The sequence below is a fragment of the Heteronotia binoei genome, chromosome 7 (genome assembly GCF_032191835.1).
Source record: "Heteronotia binoei isolate CCM8104 ecotype False Entrance Well chromosome 7, APGP_CSIRO_Hbin_v1, whole genome shotgun sequence".
Lineage (NCBI taxonomy): Eukaryota > Metazoa > Chordata > Lepidosauria > Squamata > Gekkonidae > Heteronotia > Heteronotia binoei.
In genome coordinates this window covers 102,385,253-102,409,284 of record NC_083229.1, presented here as the reverse complement: position 1 = coordinate 102,409,284, position 24,032 = coordinate 102,385,253, and the positions used below count along the sequence as shown (strand labels likewise).

Below are 24,032 nucleotides of genomic sequence, written 5' to 3'. Positions count from 1 at the left end.
GAGCAGGAGGTTTGGAACCCGAGGGAAGTGGTGAAACCTGCCGTTGGTGAGACGCAGAACCAGTGCTGCCTCGGCCACCACGGTGTTACTAAGATGCCCACTGGCCTTTCCCTCAAGATCTTCTGCACCACCCTGGTAATCAGGGGAATGGGGGGGAACAGGTACACCTGGTGATAATTCCACGGGATGAGGAGACCATCCCTGAGGGACATGGGGTCCGGTTCTCCTCTGCAGCAGAATAGTTTGCATTTTCTGTTGCTGCGTGTGGCAAAGACATCCAGTGCAGGAGTCCCCCATCGATGGAAGACGGGTTGCAGAAACTCCCAGCTGAGTTCCCACTTGGCTCCCCCTCGGCTGAGGAAGTCTGCACAGACATTTAGGTCCCCCAGGAGGTGAGTTGCCAGCAACGACACCCCCAATGACCTGCACATCTCCCAGATGATCATGGCAAGCTTGCAGAGTCTGCGGGATACTGTACCCCCCTGCCTGTTTATGTATGCCATGGCAGTTGTGTTGTCTGTCATGACTGCTACCATCTTGCCCCTTAGAAGGGTCTGGAAGGACTGGATGGCATAGAAAATGGCCAGTAACTCCAAAAAGTTTATATGGTGGTGGGCATGATGGCTGGGCCATCGGTCCCCTACGCAAAGCCCCTTCATGTGAGCTCCCCAGCCCCAGAGGGACGCATCCGTTGTGATTGTGATGGATGGGGACGGTCTGTGAAAGCGCGCGCCCTCCGTCAGGTGATGTTTCTGTTCCCACCAGGTGAGAGATGACAGGACATCTGGAGGAGCAGTCAGCAGGCGAGAAGGAGAGTCGAGGCTGCACCTGAAGTGCCTGAGGAACTAAAGCTGCAGGGTCCGCATGCGAAGCCTCGCAAAGACTAGGACCGAAGTTGTGGCCGCCATGAGCCCTAGGAGCCGCTGTACCCGACGGGCTGAGACTGTGGGATTTCTTTGAAAAGAGCGGACCATATGGACGATGGCGTCTGCACGATCTGGGGGGAGGAACGCCTTGCAAACACGGGTATCCAGAATAGCACCTATGAACTGCACCCTCTGAGAGGGCTGGAGATGCGACTTCTTCTGGTTGATCTGAAGACCCAGCTCGTCTAGAAGGACGAAAGTGATGTCGATATGTTGCAGTAGAATCTCCCTTGACCCTGCTGCTAGAAGCCAGTCGTCGATATACGGGAACCGGGTTATCCCCTTCAATCTCAGATGGGCGGCAATGACTACCATTGTTTTGGTAAAAACCCTGGGGGCTTTGCATAGGCCAAAGGGTAGAGCCCTGTACTGGAAGTGACCATCTCCAATCGTAAAGCGTAGGAACTTCCGGTGGAGGGAATGGATGGAGATATGGATAGGGTTTTTGAAGGCCTGGTGTAGACGAACGTTGGAGTAGGTGGGTTTTGACTGAACTCTATCACATAACCCCACCGGATTATGGATAAGACCCATTGGTCCGATGTAATTTGGGACCATGCTGGGAAAAAACGGGAAAGGCAGGTAAGGTCCGTATAGGCAGGGTGGCGTAAAGATGGTAGGCAGTCAAAGACCCTGCTTGTGCTGCTTGGGGCCCTTCTGTCGAGACGACTGGGAAGAAGGCGGTGAGTACTTTGGCTTGGCTGGGTATGGTGGCCTTGAAAACGCCGCTGTAGATTTTGGACGCCATGGTAGATCCGGGGATTTGGAGTAAGGCTTCTTCTGCCATGGCTTTGGCCATTGTTGCTTCGCCTGAGGGCGAGATGCAGAGACCCCCAGGTTTCTGGACGTTTTGATGCTTTTGTCCATTTCTTGCAAAACAGAATCTGTGTTCGAGCTGAAAAGACCAGTGCCGTCAAATGGGAGGTCTTCAATGTAGGCCTGCGTGTCAGGTTGAAGGGCTGTAGATCTCAACCAGGAATGGCATCTTAACGAAATGGCTGTGCTCAGGGTCTTAGCACAGGTATCCCCCGAGTGCTTAGCTGAGTTCAGCTGCTGTTTAGCCAGGGTCATTCCCTCTTTTTGGATTTTCTTGAGGGCATTCCTGCTCTGCTCCGGAAGGGTATTCAAAATGGTCGAGACCTGGTCCCAAAGGGCATATTGATAGCGGCCCATGCACGCTGTGTAATTGGCAATCTTGACCCCGAGGGAGCCTGCTGAGTAGAGTCTCCGTCCCATAGAGTCCAGTTTCCTGCCTTCCTTATCAGGCGGTGTAGAGTGTGTCTTCTTCACCTTAGAGGACGATGACACCACGACCGAATTTGGCTTAGGATGGGTGTAGAGAAAATCTGCAGTGGACTCCTGGATGCGATACATGTGGTCCAGCCGACATGAAGAAACAGGCGTGGACGCTGGCTTGTCCCAAGAAGACTTTGCTGTGTGTAGCATCACATTGGTGAGTGGGAGAGCAACTGCCGTAGACATGTCCCTTTGGACAATGTCAAAGACATTATCTGTGACAACTGGTTGTGGCTATACCATAGGGAGAGATAACATCTGAGCCATTCTTTTTATGAGGTCTCCATATGATTTCAAATCCTCAGAGGGCGAGATGGGCTGCTCCTCTGTAGTCTTCAGTGGTGGAGAGGGTTCCCCCGGTGAAGAGGCTTCATGCTCTTCGGGGGATGATCCTTCCAGGGACCTAGGCGACGCCCCAGGGGAATCTGAATGCTCTGATGGGCGGTGAAGCGTTGGTGACCCAGCTTCTGCGGGTGCAGCTTTTGCTCTTTCCGAAGAGGTGCACTGCGCAGGCTCTCGTGGACGACCTAGATGTTCGACCTCGGGTGGTTTCGACACTGACGCCAATGGGGCACGTCGTGGGGGTCTGTACGACGTTCAGGACCGATAGAAAGTCTCGGACAATTGGTTCCAGTCCAGCTGCCTTGGGGGGAGCCATGGAAAAAGATGGCTGCATGGGGTATGCCCCATATAAATACTGCCACTGACGTTGATCCCACGGAATCTGAGCCACTGGGCGGTGTGGAGAGCGATCCACTTCTCGGTACCGAGGTGAGCGACTTCTCGGGGATCAATCCTGATGAGGTTCCTGCCATCGACCTCGAAAGGGTGGGCTTTGAGAGCGAGGGGTCTCCGGCGCCAACGTGAGTCGACCCGGTGGGCTTCTCTCGGTGCTGGAGCATTGAGCTGGGTCAATCTCTGAGTCCGAATCGGAGATGACTAGCTGGGTCGACATTGAGGCGATCGGAGGGCTTGGCCGACAGGTGAGCGAAGCAAAAAGCTTCAATGGTGGAACGACTGGTGCCGTCGGGTCTGATGGTGACGTCGGAGAAGTTTGAGATGTGGATTTGCTGTGTTTCGGCTTCTCTGCTCTCTTGGCTTTCTTCCCCTTCTCCACGTGCATCCCCTTATCCTCCTTATGCCGCTTTGCAGGTGCCGAGTATTCCGAGACAACAGCCGAGCCCGAGCGCTTACTAGGGCGATCGGTGTCAGAAGGGGGCCGATTGGTGTCGACCGATCTCGATGTCGACGGGTCCGCGGGGCCAACGGGGTGCTCAGCCTGCTCCGAAGACATTCTTCGAGGGGAGAGTGCCTGTTCCATGAGAGCCACTGCAAGTCTTGCTGCTCTGTTCTTCTTGGTCTGTTTTGAGAACTTGGTGCAATGCACACAGGATTCCGGTCTATGCTGCTCTCCTAAGCACAACAGGCACAGCGAATGTCCATCCGGTGGGGCAATTTTACTCCCACACTTGGAGCACCGTCTGAAAAATCCCCACCGTCTTTCCATGCGAGGGAACGAGAAGACGGGTGGGAAACAGGGAGGGGGGGCCCCAAAGGGCAGGAAATTTACTAACCCCACTCTCCCGCAACTAACAGCTATCTAACTACTAATAATTATTATAACTACTACACTAATACTATAACTAACTATACCAATAAATCTTCTTAGAAACGAAGTTCACCGACCGTAGCAGAAAAGATCAACTGATCAGTGCGGCGGTCAGAAGAGAACTGGCAGGATGTCCACCCCCGTCTCAGTGAGCATGCGCAGTGGGGCTTCTGGGCATGTGCACTGGGACATCGGCGCGGAAATCCACAGCTTTGAAGTTTACCGATCGAGATCGGCGCTGGCGCCTTATCCCATCAGTGTGATGCACAGAGACCACGAAGAAGATTAGAGAGCTATCAGCTATTCAAAGCCAAAAGATTTTAAAAAATACCAGCATGTATTTGAGTAAGAATGTTTTCAAAATGAAAACAGTGAATCTCAGCTGTGTAAGATAGACACAAACATGTAATCGCTGACACAGAGCATCAGCTAACAGTTTTTGCCCCTTCAGAAATTATATTTATGCCACTAATACCTGTTCCTAGGCAATGCAGATCCAAGTCAACAGATGGCTAGATTACATATTTCATTAAGGGATACATACCTAGGCATGTGTTACCAATTCCAATGTCTTTTAAAATAGTACTGCTGTTGAACTTTAATATATACCAATTTTCATCATTAATCTGACACTAATTATTTCTTGACCCCTGTGCAAACAGATCTGAAAAGTAATTTTAAAAAGCCCTGAGTAATGTATCAGCAGTCTGAGGAACACGGGCTTTCAGGGACAAAGAGCCTGGAGAGAAGGCGGCTGAGAGGTGATATGATCACCATCTTCAAGTATTTGAAGGCCTGTCATATAGACGATGGTGCGGAATTGTTTTCTATTTCCCCAGAAGGTAGGACCAGAACCAATGGGTTGAAATTAAATCAGAAGAGTTTCTGGCTCAACATTAGGAAGAACTTCCTGACAGTTACAGCACTTCCTCAGTGAAACAGGCTTCCTTGGGAGGTGGTTGGCTCTCCTTCCTTGGAGGTTTTTAAACGGAGACTAGATGGCCATCTGACAGCAAAGCGGATCCCGTAAATTTAGGGGGAGGTATTTGTGAATTTCCTGCATTGTGCAGGGGGTTGGACTAGATGACCCTGGAGGCACCTTCCAACTCTATGATTCTATATTGTATAACTTACCTGCAATAGTATGTGCATAAAGTCTGCTACCAAAGGTGAACACATGTAATTCATACAGCTTGGCAATCTTTTCTAGAAACTCCTTGCAATGAGGACGCAACCGAGTATGCAGCATAGGTTCTCCTCGTCCTAACTGGAAGTGAAATATTCCCTAGAAGAGAGGGAAAGGTTTCTGTAAGACTTACAGAACTGATGCCCAATCAGAAATACTCATTCATACAACATCTTACATAAACTGCACTCCAACACAACATTTTAAATTTCTACCTATATGATATTGTTAAGTGTATTGGAAGGTAAACTATTTGCATATAGATTTACAAATGCATACCATATATTTCACAAGATTTGTGTGACCCTGCTGTTTGATATTTTAAGCACCATTAGTACCAGAAAATCATTAGTATCATAACACAACTTAAAATAGACACTATATTATAATAAAGTTTCACCTGTTTGACAATTAAGATAAATTTAGTGAAGAATATTTAAACATACATCTTGCTTAAACCAGACTGGTCAAGACAGCCACAACTGTGCCGGCAGGGAAAGTTTTCCTTGTGGGATCAGCTGCGCTTTGCAGCTTCTTTTGGGCATCCTGGTTTAAAATGCACTGCTAAAGAGATCCTCAGTTGAACCAGGGGAGAGAGTGCCTAACAGTCTTCCCACCCTGAACAACTTAATACCTCTGCAAACTTAATCACTTCACCACTTACTCCCAACTCCAAGTCATTAATGAACAAGTTAAAAAAGCACTGGACATAGTATTGAGTCCTGGTTGCACCCCAGGGACAGGAATCTTCTCTGCTGGTTTGTCTGAAATCGAAAAGGATGATTTCAGCATCAAGAAAATACAATTCACCTGACCTGGATAGAGCAGGATAGCGCAATCTTGTCAGATCTGGGAAGCTAAGCAGAGTTGGCCCCGGTTAGTGCTTGGATGGGAAACCAACAAGGAATACCAGGGGCTCTAGGCACAGTCAGGGAATGGCAAACCACCTCTGAACATCTCTTGCCTTGAAAACCATACAGGATCACCGTAAGTCAGCTGTGACTTGATGGCAGAAAAACACAAACAATTTGTCCTTATTTTTAAAAACATGCAATGTTGAAGTGTTTATTCTATATTACTGATCTTGGTGATTTGATGCTATTTGGAGAGCCAGTTTGGTGTAGTGATTAAGTGTGCGGACTCTTATCTGGCAGAACCGGGTTTGATTCCCCACTCCTCCACTTGCACCTGCTGGAATAGACTTGGGTCAGCCATAGCTCTGGCAGAGGTTGTCCTTGAAAGGGCAGCTGCTGTGAGAGCCCTCTCCAGCCCCACCCACCTCACAGGGTGTCTGTTGTGGGGGAGGAAGGTAAAGGAGATTGTGAGCCACTCTGAAACTCTTCAGAGTGGAGGGCGGGATATAAATCCAATTTCATCTTCTTCTTCTTCTATATAATTTTACACTTTATTTTACTTTAAAAAAATATTTTGCAATCAGGCTTGAATCAAAAGGCAGGGTACAAATATTTTAACTAAACAATAAATATATATAAATAAAAATAATATTTAATTGGTATATTTGATATTTTAAACAATACCAAGTTCATTAAAATATGATCCAAGAATCATTTTTTAAAAACCCAGTAACACAGCTTTACTTTGTTAGACATCTGTTGGCAGTGCTGCTCTGTGGTATGAATTAATGTCTGGTCCAAGTCCACCATTAGCACTAGTTTTCGATTTCGACGCAGGCGGTTCTGGTCTTCTCTTCCTAACTGTTCTGCTTGCTGCAATAAAGAGACTGACATGTTAAATGTGCTTGGACAAGACCTAAAATAAAAAAGATTAAAAAATAGATCTTAAAAATAGCATGAAAAATGAACACAGCAAGAACATGCACAATAACCTCAAGTGAAACAAATATAACCATTACCATCCAATACACCATAATTAAGTTTTAGATGGCTTCTGCCAGCAATATTCCAGAAGGTGCTGTCTCTCTCTCTTCTACATAGCGGATAAACCATAGAAACGGGCAGTAAAATGTCTTTCCACATTCTGCATCTTCAGAAGATGCAATTTTCAAGAGAAAGGGCAGAACAGAGTGCTGTATACACTGCCCATGTTTTTCCACATATACCAACAACATACAGGCTGCTTATCCTGTCTTACAAGGAATGATTTCGCAATTCTAATTTTCTCTCATTTTTAACTGAAACTGCAGCCTTGTCAGAGAAATAAAACAATACCTCTCTCTTCTGCTACCACCAATACAGTAAATAAAGCGGCTTAAAATGCTGGATCCCAGTTCTACTTAGCCTATCAACAATAATATAAAAAGAAGCCAATTGAACCAGGTAACATTGCTACAGAATTTAATTTCAGCTGACATCTGTTTGGAATAAACAGGAAACAGTCTTAAGTACAAAAGTTGTAATTTAACGAAATCTCATCTTAGAACAAAGTTTGAGTCCACAACTACCCACCTGAATCAAAGCTCATCATAATTATACACAGGTTGGGAAAATATGCAAAGTAGCTATCTATCTGAAACCTGATTAAACAGGTAGTCTGCAATATGTGTGCATGCTGATGTGATTCCTCTAATTAAATCTGCTGAATGCTCAAAATGGGGAAAAGAGTGGGAGAGTACATACCTCAGAACTAACCATCAGTTCTGGAACGCTATGAACCATTGATACTGTTGCTGTGGATACTGGCGTATTCTGGTTTCCATTCTTGCTTTGTAGTCTAATAACAGAGGAAGTATAAGAGGAAACATTAGACATATTCCAGTAGTAATGTTCTCAGTATGTTAACACAGAAAATAAATGTATTGCACCAGGAAATTTCACATGAAACCACCTTCCTTATTACAAATATACAAAGACAATTAAGGCTGGGATACACAAATAGTAAATGCACACGTTTAGTTCTTCGGTATAGGCATAACACTTTCAAAACTGAAAAATGATCAATTGCATACCTTCATTCTTAAAACTAATTCACTTTTGAACATTTGCCAAAAATAATCAAAATTAAATCTGAAAATGCATGCATAGTACCTGTGAAAGGAATGTGCATGTTTGAATATCTCAGACCTCCACAATAAATGTGGAAGTTTCAGTTTCTGTATTTACTGTAAGAAAATACACACACTTAAATTATTGTGTCCTATTACTATGTACAGTACCATGCTTGTAGTTTGCCAAACTTGGAAACTTTTGATACCACACTTGAAACAGCAAGTACAACATCAACCAAGTGGGTTCAGTGGATTAACTTAATGACACAAAAAGGATCTTTGAACTTACCATGAAGGTCCCTTCTATTTGAGGTAGAGCAGGACATCCTGACATTTAAATACTCCTTCTCCCACAATCACTGGAGGCAGAATATTAAATAATTTTCTTCCTGCCCCTGAGGAGAGGAGTACCTACTTCTTCAGTTCAAAAACTTCCAAAGCTTTCCATAGAAAACCACAAAGTATGCCATCAATCGTTGCTGCCAATAGGATTTAAACAACTATGGGACAAGGCCAGAGGGCCAACAACATTCAACAGTTAACACTAACAGTGGAGAAAACTTTAAGATAACTGAGACAAGAAGGCTATTATCCACTAAGCAGATTTCCCTATATTAGGGTGGGTCTAGGAAGTACTCTTCTACCTGAGAGAAGGAACCTTCACAGAAAGTCCAAAGCATCTTTCTTATTTGAGGAGAGGACGACATCCTGACATCTGGGATATTATAAAACTTTCCCCAAGATGGGATGGCAGCCATGTCTCAACTAGATCTGACAGATCCTTCCAATTACTGCCCAGTGTCAAATTACTGCTGTTATTATTGGACCTGACAGCAGTGTTTGATCTTTGGATATACCACCTAATTGATGTAGGAGTATGTAGGACAGTCTTGAAACAGCTGATCTCATTTCTCCAAAGCTGGGGACAAAGGGTGGCACTTGGCGAGATGACCTCCCCACGACACCCACTAGAGTATGGGATCCCTCAAGGGGCAGTCCTCTCCCCATTGTTGTTTAATATCTACACATGCCCCCATGCCCAGTTGATATGGAGTTTCAGGCTAGGCTGTCATCAATATGCTGATGACAACCAGCTATATCTGTTGATGAACGACTAACCTAATACTGCCTCAGACATGTTGGCCATGGGATTGGAGGCTGTGGTGAGATGGTTGAATGAGAGCCGGTTGAAATTAAATCCATCAAAGACAGAGGTCCTGTGGCTGGGTTGAAGAGAGGCCAGTGTGGGAGGTCAGCTCCCAGCACTGGATGGCATGCCACTAACATCACTGTTGGCTGTCAGGAGCTTGAGCATGTTCTTAGATGCCTCCCTTTTGATGGTCGTGAATGTAACTAGGCTGGTATTCTGTTATCTACATCAAGCTAGTTTACTGGTTCCCTATCTTTCTTGTCTACCTCATCTAGCCATAGTGATCCACACAACGGTCATCTCTAGGCTGGATTACTGTAACTCGCTCCACACAGGGCTATCCTCAAGGATGATCCAGAAAATGCAATTGGTTCAGAATGCGACGGTGCAGGTCCCCATAGGTACACTGCTGAGAGAACATATTCAACTGGTGCTCTGCCAGCTGCACTGACTCCAAATTGAGTACAAGATCAGGTTTAGGGTTCTGGTGTTGACACTTAAACCCCTAAATGATCTGGGACCAGTGTATCTCTGGGACTGCCTCTCCCAGTATGTACCTCAAAGAGCATTACATTCAGCCAATGACAACCAGCTGGTGATTCACAGCCCAAAAAACATCTAGCTATCCTCACCAGGACAGGGCCAAAAAGCCCCCAATACTGGCGGAACTGGTGAGACCCAGGCCCTGCAGGCCCTGAAACAATTCTGCAGGGCCTGTAAGACAGGTGTTCTACCAGGCATATGGTTGGGGATAGCTATGATCTGAAGGAGCACCAACCTTTCTCCTTGTGGTTTCCATTTTTCTCTCACCTGTCCCTTCCTGACAATTACCAGCTGGCCACCTGGAGAGGAGCATATCCATCTTTTCCACTTGTGGACAGTTGTAACAGGAAAAGAAGCAGGTGGTCTTCACAATGAGGCAAAGTGGTCTACACAGGACTGATTGAACTGATGAGACACTTGTTTGAACAGGGCCTGGAACAGGGACCTTTAGTCAAAGCAAGTCCGGCTGAGCCAGTCAGCTTGGATATTGGTGATGTCTTTGATATGCTCTGCTTGGAGAGATGCTAGGTGTCTTTCTGCCTACTTCACTATCAAGGCCACTTGCTGTTGTAGCTTCCAGGATACTCACATGGGCCTTGGTTATGGTGTTTGCTGTTTGAGCACAGACATGAAGACACTGAGATGTTCTCAGCAAGAATTTTAACACAGGAAAATCACCCTGAGTTCCAGGAAACTGACATGCATAGTCTGTTCTGACTAAACCGACTGTGTTCCCTGGATCTGGACCAGAAACCAGTGGCCTCCCCAGCCCAGAAGGCTTACATCTGTAGTGATCAGCAGCTCCATCCCTGGATGTGAAAAGACAGTCCAAAATGTGAATCAATTCGCAGTCTCAAGTAGCTTGAGAACAATTGACTGTTGGTGAGGAAGCAAGACCCACTAAAGGTCCCTGGAGCACGCTTGAGTCCATGGGCAATTGCTGCAAGCATGGAACACAGGAGCTCAGTAGGAAACATTAGGTCCAATGACATTGAAGCAATGACAAGACTTGCTGCACTCTAGCTTTTGCCACTTTTTCTGGTGGAAGGAAAAGGTTTTTATGGACTAAATCCACAATTGCTCCTAAGTGAATCACCACCTGTGACAGGGACAACTGATTCTTTTCAGTATTGATGAGGAAACTATGTGACAACAAATGCTGGATAGTGAACTGCATATCCTGGAGCACCTCCGCTGAAGGAGATTTGAAGAGAAGGTCATCCATGTAGGTATGCACATGGATAACCTGGGATCTGAGACTTGCTACAAGTGGCTACATTAGTATTGAAAGTAGCATACAGAGTCCAATTTTTCAGCTATAAATTCCTCCTTACCACCACAGTGGAAGTAGCCTTCAAGGGAAATTTCATAGAATCAAAACTGGCATCAGACATGAAGGCTGCAGTTCTTTCTGGCTTGGAGAGGTAGCCAAGGAGCTTCCTTGATAAATTGGAAGTTTCCCTCAGGAGTTGCAAAACCACATGATAATCCAGCCACAAGGGAGGTGGCAGATATAGCTCTAACGGCATAGGCTATCACTTCATGAGGTTGGTGTAAGGCTGTCTAACTTTTTAAGTCCATTCCTTGATCCTTTTAGTGAAAAAACAAGGAAATGGAAAGGGAGAACCCAAGGTTTGGGGCGTACTGAACAACCTCATCATATTCATTGGTCTCTGGATCCCCCTTGGGGAGCGGGAAGTTGCAGAATCTTTAGGGATAGAGTAGAGCAAAGACAAAAGCTCATCAAGAGAAAACTGTAAGCCTTAGAACCCTGCTGAGGAGGGCCTTTTTGTGGCACTTCAGTAAGCCAAGAGGATTTTTTGGTGATCTTAGTCTGGCCCATAAGACAGTCCCTAGTCCCCTGGGTAGCCTGCATTTTAGCCAGGACGTAGGCTGATGGGGGGGGGGCACCCAAAGAGTTGTGTCGCTTTCTGCCCTGAGACTGTTCTCTTCTGGTCAGCCACTCCTGAAAAACCTCTGGGGCAACAATGGCATCTCCACCTCCTCCTGAGGGCAGGGACAGATCTGGGGGGGGGGGGCAGAGGGGGGTGCTTGCCCCAGGCACCGACAGAGGAGGGGCGCCAAATTGGGTATGGAGTCCATTGTATTCTATAGGACCATAAGACAGAATGGCCCAAAAGGGGCATCATTTTTTAATTTTGCCCCCCCTCAAAATACATGTAGATCTGGTCCTGCCTGAGGGGCCCAGGGAAGCAGGATTGACCTGCACACTCACCACCTCTTGATCAATTTGCATTTGTGCTGCAGGGGAAGCTGGCAGCTGAGGGGCTCAAGGAAGCAGTGGAACCTCCAGGGCTTAAGAGAGATAGTGGGGGTCAACTCACAACACATGCTAAGTCACTCATTTCTCTCTTATACCCAGAATAAAACTTTGTTGGTTTTAAATATGTCACTGGACTCAAACTTAGTTCTCATAGCTGTTAATTCTTTTATTGGTATGCTAATTTGCTACTTTTCACAGGTCTTATCGACTGCTTTTATCCAATCTTAGCTATACTCTTTACTCAGCTATACTTTTTGCTCAGTTACTTATGCATCCTGACTCTAACTAGCCCTTCTGGGCAACAAACCCCCCACCCCCATCCTCCCTCTACCTTGAGGAAGTCTGTTTCAATATATCTGAAGAACCACACATGCACACAAAAGCTCATATCCAGAATTAACCTTTGTTGGTCTTAAAGTTGCTACTGGACACAAGCATTGTTATATTACTTCAGACTAACATGGCTCCCCACCTGAATTTAACCTCTTGATCAGTTTGTGTTGCTGGGGAACTGACAGCTAATGCAGGCTGCTGGCAGCTGCTGCAAGAAGGCAAGGGGAGGGGGTTGATATCAAGGATCTCCTTGCAGCCAGCTGAACTTCTTTCAGTTTCAGTTCAACCGTTTTTTGTTTGCTTTCCTTTTGAGCATTTACATTACCACTTTTGCTTAGAAAAGATACCTAGAAAGGAATTCTACAGCAGAAAAGAGGCCAAAAGGCAACTGGAGCTTCTCTGAGACCTGCAAATGTGAAGGAGGAAGGAACCGGAGGTACTCCTCTCCTCAGGGGCAGGAAGAAAATGACCTAATATCTTGCCCCCAGGGACTGTGGGAGAAGGAGTACTCAAATGTCAAGATGTCCTCTCCTCAATGAGAAAATGGTCTTCCCTGAAACCAGTGGATAGAACCTACTGCCCATAAAGAATGTTCTCTATATATTAAGTTCAAAACTAAATCCTTACCTATGTGGTTTGCAGCTTTATTCATAACACTGATTATTCCATCAGAGCACATTATATATCTTTGCCTCCCTTTAACTAGATATAGCCAATATATCTGAACTTGTATTTATCAACGGTTGTCAACTCATGACACGTGTCAAACATATTCTGCCTATCCTCAAACTGTTGCATGTATTTGTTTTACAACTTGTTCTATCCTTACTTCTTATGTTCTACCATAAATTTCTATTAATATTTTCCTTCTATTACATTTTATACTACATTTTATTTACTTATTATACTGCATTTTACCTATTAATATTGTTCTTCTATTGCATTGTGTACTGCATATTACATTTTATACTGATTCCCGCCCCAAAAGAGTTCAAGGTGGCATAGCTATCTTCCCCCACTAATCCTTTTTGTCTCAAGATTGTGAGATAGATTAGGCTGAGAGAGAAACAGACAGACAGACAGAGTCACCCCATGAGCATCATCTATGTATGGGTTTGGACATCTGTCATTCTTAGTTTGACAGTAACCACTATGACAAACTGATACTGCTAGCAGAGAAGAGCATCATTCCAATGGTCCTAAATGGTTACAATTCAAATTTAACTATGCTTCCAATTCTCAATTTTACCCAAGCACAATCACAGAAACTTAACACCTCACAGTGATACTTACTGTGTTAAATCCTGTCCACATTCTGCACATAATCCTTTCATAACAACAGGATGGCTGCATCCTTCCAATCTCAATAGAGTGCCTCTGAAAATAAAATTAACACCTGCTTTATGACAACATTATATAATACATAAAAATGCACACCACTATCATAGTATGGACAAGCTACAATATCCCCACATCTCCAACTACCACATAGTTTGGAATCTACCAGCTTTTTCATTCTCTCACTTAACGCCACTCCTTACTATAGCCTCAGTTGGAACCTAACACCCACACAGACTGATCTCAGTATCAAGCTCAGAACTCAGTCTAATATGAATTTTGTCCATGCACATCCCATGATCCCCTTTTGGTGGTCAAAGTGGACCCACGCCTCACTGTATTTTGGGCCTTCATGGATATCCTTTTAGTATGCAATTCCCAAGTATTTATAAAACTGAACTTCTTCCATTATGTGACCTGAGATATTGCAGCATAATTTCGACCTACAACATCTAGCAAAAACTAAAACCTTGGATTTTTAAATTATCAGCACAATATTAAAGGAAGATCTCAACTGACAGACGCAGCCTCACACTGGGTACCGATACCAGAGCCATGACATCTGCATACAGCATGAGCGGAATAAGATCAGTCCATAGCTGTGAGGGGGTGCAAAGACAGCATATTCAGTCTAGGGGCTAGATTGTTAACATAAAGGTTCAACAAAGTAGAAGCAAGGACACAACCTTGTCCTGACCTCAATGAGAGCAGATAAACTGCCATTTACATCATAACAGACTCTAATTTGAGTATTAAAGACAACTGATCAAGAAATGTAGCCTAACAGATATATTTATCCTGCATAGCTTCTCTCAGAGTCTATCCTGAAGGACTATCGAATATAGATTTTTGCTCAAAAAAACCAACATATAATCTACCCCAGTTTAGTTCTAGTATGCTTCTCAGTCATATGCACAAGGGCCACACAATGATCAGTTGTTGACGTATCCTGTCAAAATCCAGCTTATTCTATTCCCGAAAGTTGTTCCAAGTCCACCCAAGTTTTCAACTTGGTGAATAAATGACGTGCATAAAGCTTGCCAAAAGATCACAACAGGCTCAAAGATCTGTAATTTTTCAGGTCGCGTTTATCCCCTTTTTCATAAATAAGAACCACTATAGCCTCCTACTAGGTCACAGGACACACCAGTAAATATCAAATAGACTGGTCTTTTAGTTTTTTTTCTTGTGGTCTTCTTTCTAACATGGAAGCAAACTCCCCCCTCCCATGAGGATTGCCTTATTAAACACTAATAATTTAGGTGATTAAAAGAAAGAAGAGATCTTTTTTAGATACTCATCACTTGGAAAAGCAATATTGCCTGCCCACTTAAGAAACAAAGTGTCCTAAAAGGGGGAGGGGGGTTTGAAGGTGAATTCCAAATGACCCAAAAGACAAGAGGCAATGGCCCTTTTTAACAAATGCCTCCTTCCCAAGCCCCATCCCCATTACCTGGCCCAGGAGAAAACCTCCAGGTAGCTGCTGCTGCTGCCACCCCCATGGAGCTACAGTCCTGTAACATCAGCACATAACCAGATCACATGACTGCAGTGAAGCCTGCCTACCTCATCCACCCGCTCGCTCAGCCTGGGAGAGGGAGAGCCGGCAGGCTGGTGTGATTAATAGTCAGCAAGCTGGCCAACAAGCACTCCAGCCATGCTGCCTCTGCCTCCATGCCCATTCCTGAGTCAGCAGGTAAGGGTATGGCCGAGGGCAGCAGGAGTTGTGGGGCCTGGGCCTTGAGTGATGTCCCTAAGTGCCTCACCATGGCTGTGTCCCTAGATGACACAAAATTATTTAGGATGGTGAAAACCAAGTCAGACTATGAAGAACTCCAAGGGACCTCCAAAGACTGGGTGAGTGGGTGACAATCAGGGCTGGCCCGATGCCCTGGGGTGCCCTAGGGAGACTTGCTGCCTGGTGCTCCCCCAAGCTCCACGCCCCCTCTCCCCACATGATGTCCCACCCGGCCCTCCCCGGTGCTCCGCTTGCTCCCTTCCCCTGGGGCTCGCTAGCTAAAAGTAAGCTTAGCTGGCTTCGCAGCCTGCGCTTACACGTTTTGTTAAGAGACAAAATGCACAGGCGCGAGCTGCAAAGCCGGTTAATTTTACTTTTAGCCAGAGAGCAGGGGGAAGGGAGCGAGCGAAGCACTGCCTTTTTTAGCAGCGGCAGGCAGGCAAGCAGAGCGCCTGGGGCGGGGTGGGCAGGTGGCGGTGGGCTGGAGGGGACTAGTGGCGAGGGAGGCAAGCTAAGCGCTTGCCTGGGGCACCGGAGGGGGGGGCGAGAGCCCAATTTGCTGCCTCCCCGCCTCTTGGTGCCCTAGGCAACCGCCTAATTTGCCTAGTGGGAGGGCCAGCCCTGGTGACAATGTGGCAAATGAAGTTCAGTGTTGGTAAGTGTAAGGTGAGGCACACTGAGACAAAAACCCACCCCCAACTTCAAGTATAGGCTAATGGGTTCTGAACTTGCTGACACTGAGATTGGAAAAGATCTTGGGGCTGTAGTGGATAACTCAATGAAACAGTCAACCCTGCGTGCTGCATCAGTGAAAAAAACAAACTCTGTGTTAGGGATTATTAGGAAAGGGACAGAGAATAAAACAGCCAATATTGTAATCTTCCTGTTTAGATCTATGGTGCAGCCTCACTTAGAATACTGTGTACAGTTCTGGTCCCCATATCTCCAAAAAGACACTGCAGATCTAGACAAAGTACAGAGAAGAGCAATATTAGGGGGCTGAAGCCCCTTTCCTATGAGGAAAGACTGAAGAGACTGGGACTTTTCAGTTTAGAAAAGAGACGACAAAGGGGGGGGGACTGATAGAGGTTTATAAAATTATGCATGAGGTGAAGTGAGCTGACAAAGAGAAAAATTTCTCCCTCTCCAAAATAGCAGAGCTCGAGGACATCCAATGAAATCGATGGGCAATAGGCTGGGCCATAGGATGGATAAAAGGGAATACTACTTTACACAGAGAATGATTAAAATGTGGAATTTACAGCCAGAAGATGTAGTGATGGCCATAGAAATAAACAGCTTTAAAAGTCAATTAGATAGATTCATGCAGGATAAGTCTACCAATGGCTACTAGTCTTGGTGACTGAGGGGAACCTCCATATACAGAGGCACTAAGCCTCTGAATCCCAGAGCCAGGAGGCTACATCAGGGGAAGGCCTCAGCCTCTATGCCTTGTTGTTGGCCTTCCAGAGGAACTGGCAGGCCACAATATGATACAGGATGCTGGACTAGATGGGTCATTTGTCTGATCCAGCAGGCCTCTTCTCATGTTCAAAACAGAGATCTGAAAATCCTAGCAACAGGGACACAAGAACAGAGGCTTTCAGTACAGATACTCAAAGATGAAAAAGAAATCACAAGACAATGCATCATAAAGCACACAAAAATATCCTTTATGTTTCCTGTACTTACAAGTACCAAGAAAGAACAGCAAAATTCAGATGCATCAGCTAATATGGCTCAGATTATTAACACCCTGTTCATCTTTTCTGATTCTCCTTTACGTATACTTCTGTGCTTACTTATATTTCTCTTTATAATTAAGTGTCATTGTGGATTATTATTCAGTATTGTTGAAAGACACTGCTAGTTCAAATCAGTTACACAAATCCCAAGAAGCATCCCTTGAAAAATGTCGAGTATGGGCATAATCATTTGGAAAGTTTTCTTGCACGAGCTGTCCTAAAATGAAATCATATAAGCACACTACACACTTTACAATAATGCTTTTCCACAGCTTCTGTTCATTTGAATGAGATCTGAGCAGAATTTTCCAGCAGATTGTGGTCAATGCAGACACTGATTTTCAATCAAGGAACTGCTAGTTTCTCAAATTAGAGAAAGAACTGCAATAAGAGATAATTACTTGCTGCCCTTCAGAGCAAGGAAATGACATCCTGTTTGAAAAAAAGGCCTCTTTGAAGTGCTAGCTAAGAAGTCATTTCACCTCACAGAAATACAATTCCTGTTCTAAATTGGGAAATAAAAATGTAGACAGAGCACTATTTAACATGCCCATTAAAGACACAGGATGGCTGCCCTACTTACTTACTAGATTGGTTTATAGAAAGTGCACACAAGACTGAAACCCAAAATTATGAGAAAACGAAAAGAAGTTAATAATAGATCACATGCTTTGTTGTTCAAAGATAGCAGATGGGAATTCACCACACAGAATTCAAAGCGAGAGAGACAATCTATTGCATGAGGATTCACAGAAAGTCAAGAAATGTTCCATGTGCTCAACCCAGGTAGACGTGAAATAAGAATCCCAATTTGAAGAATGGCTCCTTCACATGCATAAAACAGCACAGCTTTGGACTCCAGAAAAGCAACGGAGTGTCCAAGCACAGACAACTATCTATCATTTCTGTCAATCACAAAACACTACCCATTTTAGAATCTGATTTACACCGCAGTTTACCTCTCAAGGAAGTTTACTTTTTTTTCTTTTTGCAAGACAGAATCAAATTACATAACTTTCATTAAGGCTATCTCTGCAGATGGCTCTAAGTATTATTTCAGTTGGACTATATTAATAAGTCTGGTGCACATTTAATCTCAAATTAGTCAAAATAAAATGACATTTCATTCTCTTAATTTCTCTACTCTTGCTTTGGCACTCTATGAAGCCAAATAACCTGTTTCTGCTAACACACATTCCAATAGTTTTTATTGGTAAGGCAGAAAACTGTTGTGAATTGATGTACTGACTAGAGATGTGTAAAGGTAGTCCCCCTGTGCAAGCACCAGTCGTTTCTGACTCTGGGGTGATCCTGCTTTCCAACGTTTTCATGACAGAGAGATATGCAGGACCACAGAAAAAATGCCAGGGAAAACTAAGAAAATAAACATGTATTTTAAAAAAAAAATTCTTGCTGAAAAACTGGAAAATCTGGAGAGCACTTTTAAAAAAACCCTCACAAAATATTTTCTCTTTCAAAATGAATAAAATGAAAAAGGTCTTCAATTTTTCCAATGACAAAAAATAGGGAAATGTGGGAGGGGGGGGTACTGTGGAAAAATGTTATACTATACAACATCTTCAAGGACTTTTTTGTTTAAATATATTTTTTGAAACAATTCACATACTACATGTGTTTAAAATACATTAGAGAGTTGGGCATTTTCAGTGCTTAGTACCCAAGCATGCTGTTAGACTGAATTTGTTTTCTACCCTCAATTTTTATTTTTCCTGTCTCTCAGAAGGCAAAAAAAAATTAAAGCTCCATGTTCTATGGTGGCATAGGGTGCAGAAATCAGCAATTCTTTCTCAAGTACAGGGTATACTTACAATTTTTCTTATAGAAACTGAAAGTATTTATACTCCTAAATTCCATAAATATGCCAGATAAGTGATGTATTTGATGTAGTTAAACCAGTAGAGGAGATTTAGACTTGACAGGAAAGTAATGCTGCATATATTTTAGTTTTCTGGAAAATTTCTGTTTTTTTGCAAAGTTTCAACATTTCTGAAAATTTTACCAAAGTACTGACAAATTTGATAGTTTGAGTGTTAGGGTAAAGCTGTATGTAGGAGAAATGAAATGTCCATTTTGCTGAAACATAGCTGGCCTGTGCCTGATCAATGCCTAGATGAAAGGCCTCATACAGACCTTAATTACTTTGAGTTTCAACAAGAAAATAAAAGCAGACACAAATACAAACAGCAACTTAAATAATGCTGTTCTTGAGCATTTTGACAGGCTGACACTGTACAAACAAACCTAAGATTAAGTGGTAGAAAGTACCATATTTAATTTCAAAATTTCTGCTTCCTCACATAACACAGTTCACATTCACAATTGCAACTGTGCCTCAACAAAGTGAGGTTATCCAATACTGTGATAATTACTCTTTAAATACTATGCAACTTTAGCAAAAGGTTGTTTTAGCTTGTTGTTTCCAGCTTCAAGTCATTGGGGTATGGTAGGCTAAACTATAAATCTGATCACAAATAATTCAGTACTTCGTACCACTGTCTATTACAGGGCAGTTCATATCTCATCGTTTCAGTTTCCACCATCATCAACACTTAAGACTGTATGTACTTGTGAAAAAACATTCTGTCTTGCTTGTTTATTGAGTCTGCATAGTGATATTAAGGATTAATATCCATTTACATAAGCAGGACTAATAGCGTGATTCATGGCAAATGGTACTTGTATCATATGCAACATGTAACTGCTGAAAATTTATTCAATGTTTACAGTTCCCTTCAAAAAGGTATAATTTAAAAACCTGTGGATCTTCTAAGTTGGCACATTCCCTGCCCTGTATCTAACGAGACCTTCTGAAAGATCAAAACAGTACAGTCAACTGTAACCAGAGGAGATCCAACAGATCTACTTTCCAGAGCCTACTGCGACACCACAAAATATGAGCCAGTGACATCAAGGAAGTTACAGCACACAAGTCACTGCATGAATTGTCAATGGGGCATAAGTGATCATAAATATACCCTACAATACTGATTAGCCTTCAATTAGTAGAATAGAATTAAAAACCCTTATTTTCAACTTTTTTTGCGTAGTTATCAAAGCACATTCAGGTACCTTCTGTGACATTGGTCTAACACTAGACCAGCACAAACTGTAGGAGGAGGTGTTGGAATTCTGAGGTAGCAGAACAGGCTGCATCATTTTAGACAGCATGTGGTTAAGGTAACATTTTAACACTCCCTCACATAAAAACTCCTTGCAAATAAAAATCATGTATACGAAAGAAAGTTTTCTCTGCATGCTGTTTGCGGGCTTTCACACTTACAGGGAATTACTGAGAAGAAACCCGGAAAAATTAAATTGCTCAAGACGGGGTCTAAAGCAAAGCTGCACATCAACTTCATGCACCTCATTCTGCTCCATGTAGTGTATACTAAGTTTGCCTGCACCACCCATTCAACAACAAACGTTTGGTCCCTACTACGTGGAAGAAGACAAAACGCTGTGTGCGAATGATATTGCAACGTGCCTACCAAAAAGGAGCAACCAGAAAGAAAAAATGTCTCGGGTGGGACGAGTACACCATCACTTGCGCTACCATGTTATTTTTTTAGTGGCTAACCCCGCCCACTTCCTCCAAACTGGAGAAAAAAAGTTTTCAGGATCGTTCAACGGGCCAGGAAACTGGATTAAACGGCTGTACAGTGGGGTCGACGCTTGCTCAGAAAACCAGTAAGTCAACAAGGCGCACAACATCCCTATTTTCTTGTGGTTTTTTTCCCCCCCCCTACGCTATATTCGGGTTTGGGGAGGGTTTTTGTTTGTTTGTTGTATCTGGCAACAGTACGCGCCAGTCCCCGGCACGGGTTGATCACGCGAAGGCTAAGGAGAAATCGGTTCCGCCGCTGCAGGCGAGCCGACCGACGTGCCCAGGACCACCCCAAGGCCGTGCCTGCCCAGCTGGCTTATCTATAACCAGCGGAGAGAAAGGAGGAGGAGCGGGGCTTCTGCTGTCACGGACGCCGCAGCGCAACGCAAGAGGGCGGGGAAGGGACGAGCTGCTTTTCGCGCGGTTCCCTGCTCGCCTCCTCCTCCTCCTCCCCCACACTCTGCCCAGGAGAGGAGCGAGAGGCCCTCGCAACGGCAGGAGACCCCCTTTCCCACCCCTGACAAGACAACCACAGGAGGCGAATGCAGAGGCCCGAGGGAGCCCGCCGCCCGCCTCCAGTCCCCGCCCCAGCTTCCCTTCCCTCCTTACCCGGGCGAGATCACCTGTCCCCGCTGAGCGCACAGCTCTCGCACCACTCCGGGCCGTTCCGCCTTCACTTTTCGCTCGGCTGGCCGCGAAGCTCCGGTTTCGCTGGGCGAGGCGCCAGGCCGGGCCGGGACCTGAATCGCCGCGCAAACCGCCAACACCGACCCGATTTTCACCGCCGACCCAGCCGACACTTTCCACTCCAGCAGCCGCAGGGGCTGCAGGCCGGCCACCCGAACCTCCGTCACTTCGGAAGCGGGGCCGGCCCCTCCTGAAGCGGCGGTGGTTGCTGGCGCTTCCTCCATGGCCTCGGCTGCTGGGGCTGTCCCAGGCCGGGCCGGGGACCGGTCGCTATGGCAACGCGGAGCCACCACCGGCTCAGTCTTGAGAACTGAGCGCAAAACGTTCTCTGTTCCCCTCCCCCCACCACCCAACTACTACCTTCAAAAAAAAAAAATAACAACAAGAAGTAGTCACGAGCCGCGCCGACTGAGCGCGAGGTCAACGATCCGGTGCGCAGGCGCGAGACAACCTTCCTTTACCCCCCTCCCCTTCTCGTGCCAGAGCAGGTACCCGCCTCTCGGGCCGCCCAGAGGCAAGGTAGGCGTTGACGCACTCTTCCCGAGCGACCTCTGAGGAGGAGAAACGGTTAGCCACGTCTTCTCGCTCCTTGCCACACCCCGCGTGTAACGCGCGCACGCGCGCAACGACCTCGCCGCCAACCTTCACCGCGTTTTCTACTAGGGCGGCCTACGGTCCCGTGTTAGTCTCTGCAAAGCAAGGGATTGTGGGATATAGATGCGGAATCGAAAGTATTGTGTGTCATGATGACTACAAGTCCCACGATGCACCTCTGACTGCGGTACAAGCTCTTCTATTTTTTGAGGAACGGAGTTCTTCGTCGATTTTGGTGCCTTTGGCATTTCAAAAGGGAGCCCTTCCTTTTTTATCAGCAGAAAAGCTGGTTGGATCCATCCCTATGAGTTGTATTAACACGCTTTGTCAGCACCTAGGGTTGCCAGCCTCTAGGTGGGGCCTGGAGATCTCCCGGTTTTACAACTGATCTCCAGTTGACAGAGATCAACTCCCTTGGAGAAAATATCTGTTTTGAAGGGTGGCTTCTATGGTATTGTACCATGCTGAGGCCCTTATCCTCCCCAAATTCCCCCTCTCCGAGATCCATCCCCAAAGTCCCCAGGTATTTTCCAATACCGACCTGGCAACCCTAAGACTCAGCAGCCTTCTGGGCAGGTCCGGAACTCACCTATTTCAGTGAAAGCAGGAACATGAAAACTGAAACTCCATTGTTAATCACAATAGAGTTAGTTCCATTGGACTCAGTGGGACAAGCTGTTGAGTAACACGCAGAGTATGAAGCTGCTAGGTTCTGTTTTCTATCATGCAGATAGGGATGAAGTTTGAAGACAGCAGAGCCCTGAGGAGGGGAGTGAACTTAATGGAAATGTGATTCTATAACACCGACATGCCACAGCTGCCATTTTCTCAATGGGAACTGATCTCTAATCAGACAGGAGATCAGTTATAATTCTGGGAGAGCTCCAACTCCCACCTGGAGGATGACAGCCCTATTTGAATATATGACGCTGCCTTATATTGAATCTGGTCCATCAAAGTCAGTATTGTCTTCTCAGACTGGCAGCTGCTCTCCATGGTCTCCAGCTGAGGTTTTTTTATTTGCCTGGACCCTTTTTTGGAGATGCCAGGGATTGAACCTGGGACCTTCTGCTTCCCAAGCAGATGCTCTACCACTGAGCCACCGTCCCTCCCCATGTGTTTCCATGTATTTCCCCATGTATTTCCATGTGTTGCATAGTGCAAAAGACAAAACCTAGTAATAGTTTCTTTTTTGTTGTAGTTATTAAAAATGGTTTCTACTTTAGGATTAAAATTTGCTTGGTTCAATTCCGAATCATATTGGTGATCATAAGATTTTGACAAAACTTGTCTTTCTGGCTTGTACTATTAGCACCTACCTTCAGATCGACCCCAAGCACTGGCATTTCCAGTACCAAGCAACTGGAAATTCAGTCATCTTTTACCTATTAAACACACTTAGGAACAACAGGGAAAATGAGATCTGGAGGGCTGGGGGCAACAACCACATACAATATTTGCAAGGTGCAAGCAAGAGAATTGACTCAGATACAATGCTTGATAAACAAAATGGCTTATATGGTCATTTAATCCACAAAAATCAATAAGGATTTCTTCCGGAGTAAGACATTCTGTGTATGTGTCTATAAAGCTTTGGATGTCTGAGCTGCTAAATGCTGACACCATGTGTCTTTTACATCTCGAGCTGGGAAAATACTTTTGGGAGAAATCATGTTTGATTTATCATATGCCGAGTATTGCAAACTGAATAAATAAATACTACAAACCAGGAAATGTGGCAGTATCACTAGTGATAGCTGATATGTAAGAATTGCTACAAAGAACAAAGCATTCAAAGATGTCAAACTTCTTTGGCTTTTTTTTTTTAAAAGTGCATTGCTAGAAATAGTCTAACATGAATTTGGGGGCACGACATGGTTTTTTTTAATTTTAAAACATGAATTGGTAGTCACTTTGTCAACCTAACTTACTTCACAGGGCTGTTGTGAGCATACAGTACGAGAACACATCATGGTCACCTTGAGCAACTTGGGGAAAGGGTGGGATAATACC

At 44.9% G+C, this 24,032-nt stretch overlaps 1 protein-coding gene across 1 annotated transcript in view; it reads right to left on the bottom strand.

The window, feature by feature from the left end:
- The window catches only part of CTDP1 (CTD phosphatase subunit 1), a 77,826-nt gene extending 55,958 nt beyond the window's left edge, over positions 1-21,868 (bottom strand). Inside the window, exons 1-5 of the mRNA XM_060244099.1 lie at positions 21,348-21,868; positions 13,586-13,669; positions 7,615-7,708; positions 6,616-6,744; positions 4,966-5,116 (exon numbers count right to left, since the gene is read on the bottom strand). Coding sequence (XP_060100082.1) covers positions 4,966-5,116; positions 6,616-6,744; positions 7,615-7,708; positions 13,586-13,669; positions 21,348-21,649 — 760 coding nt within the window. The 5' untranslated portion in view covers positions 21,650-21,868. The remainder of the gene's footprint in view (positions 1-4,965; positions 5,117-6,615; positions 6,745-7,614; positions 7,709-13,585; positions 13,670-21,347) is intronic.
- Between the last annotated feature and the right edge of the window lie 2,164 nt (positions 21,869-24,032).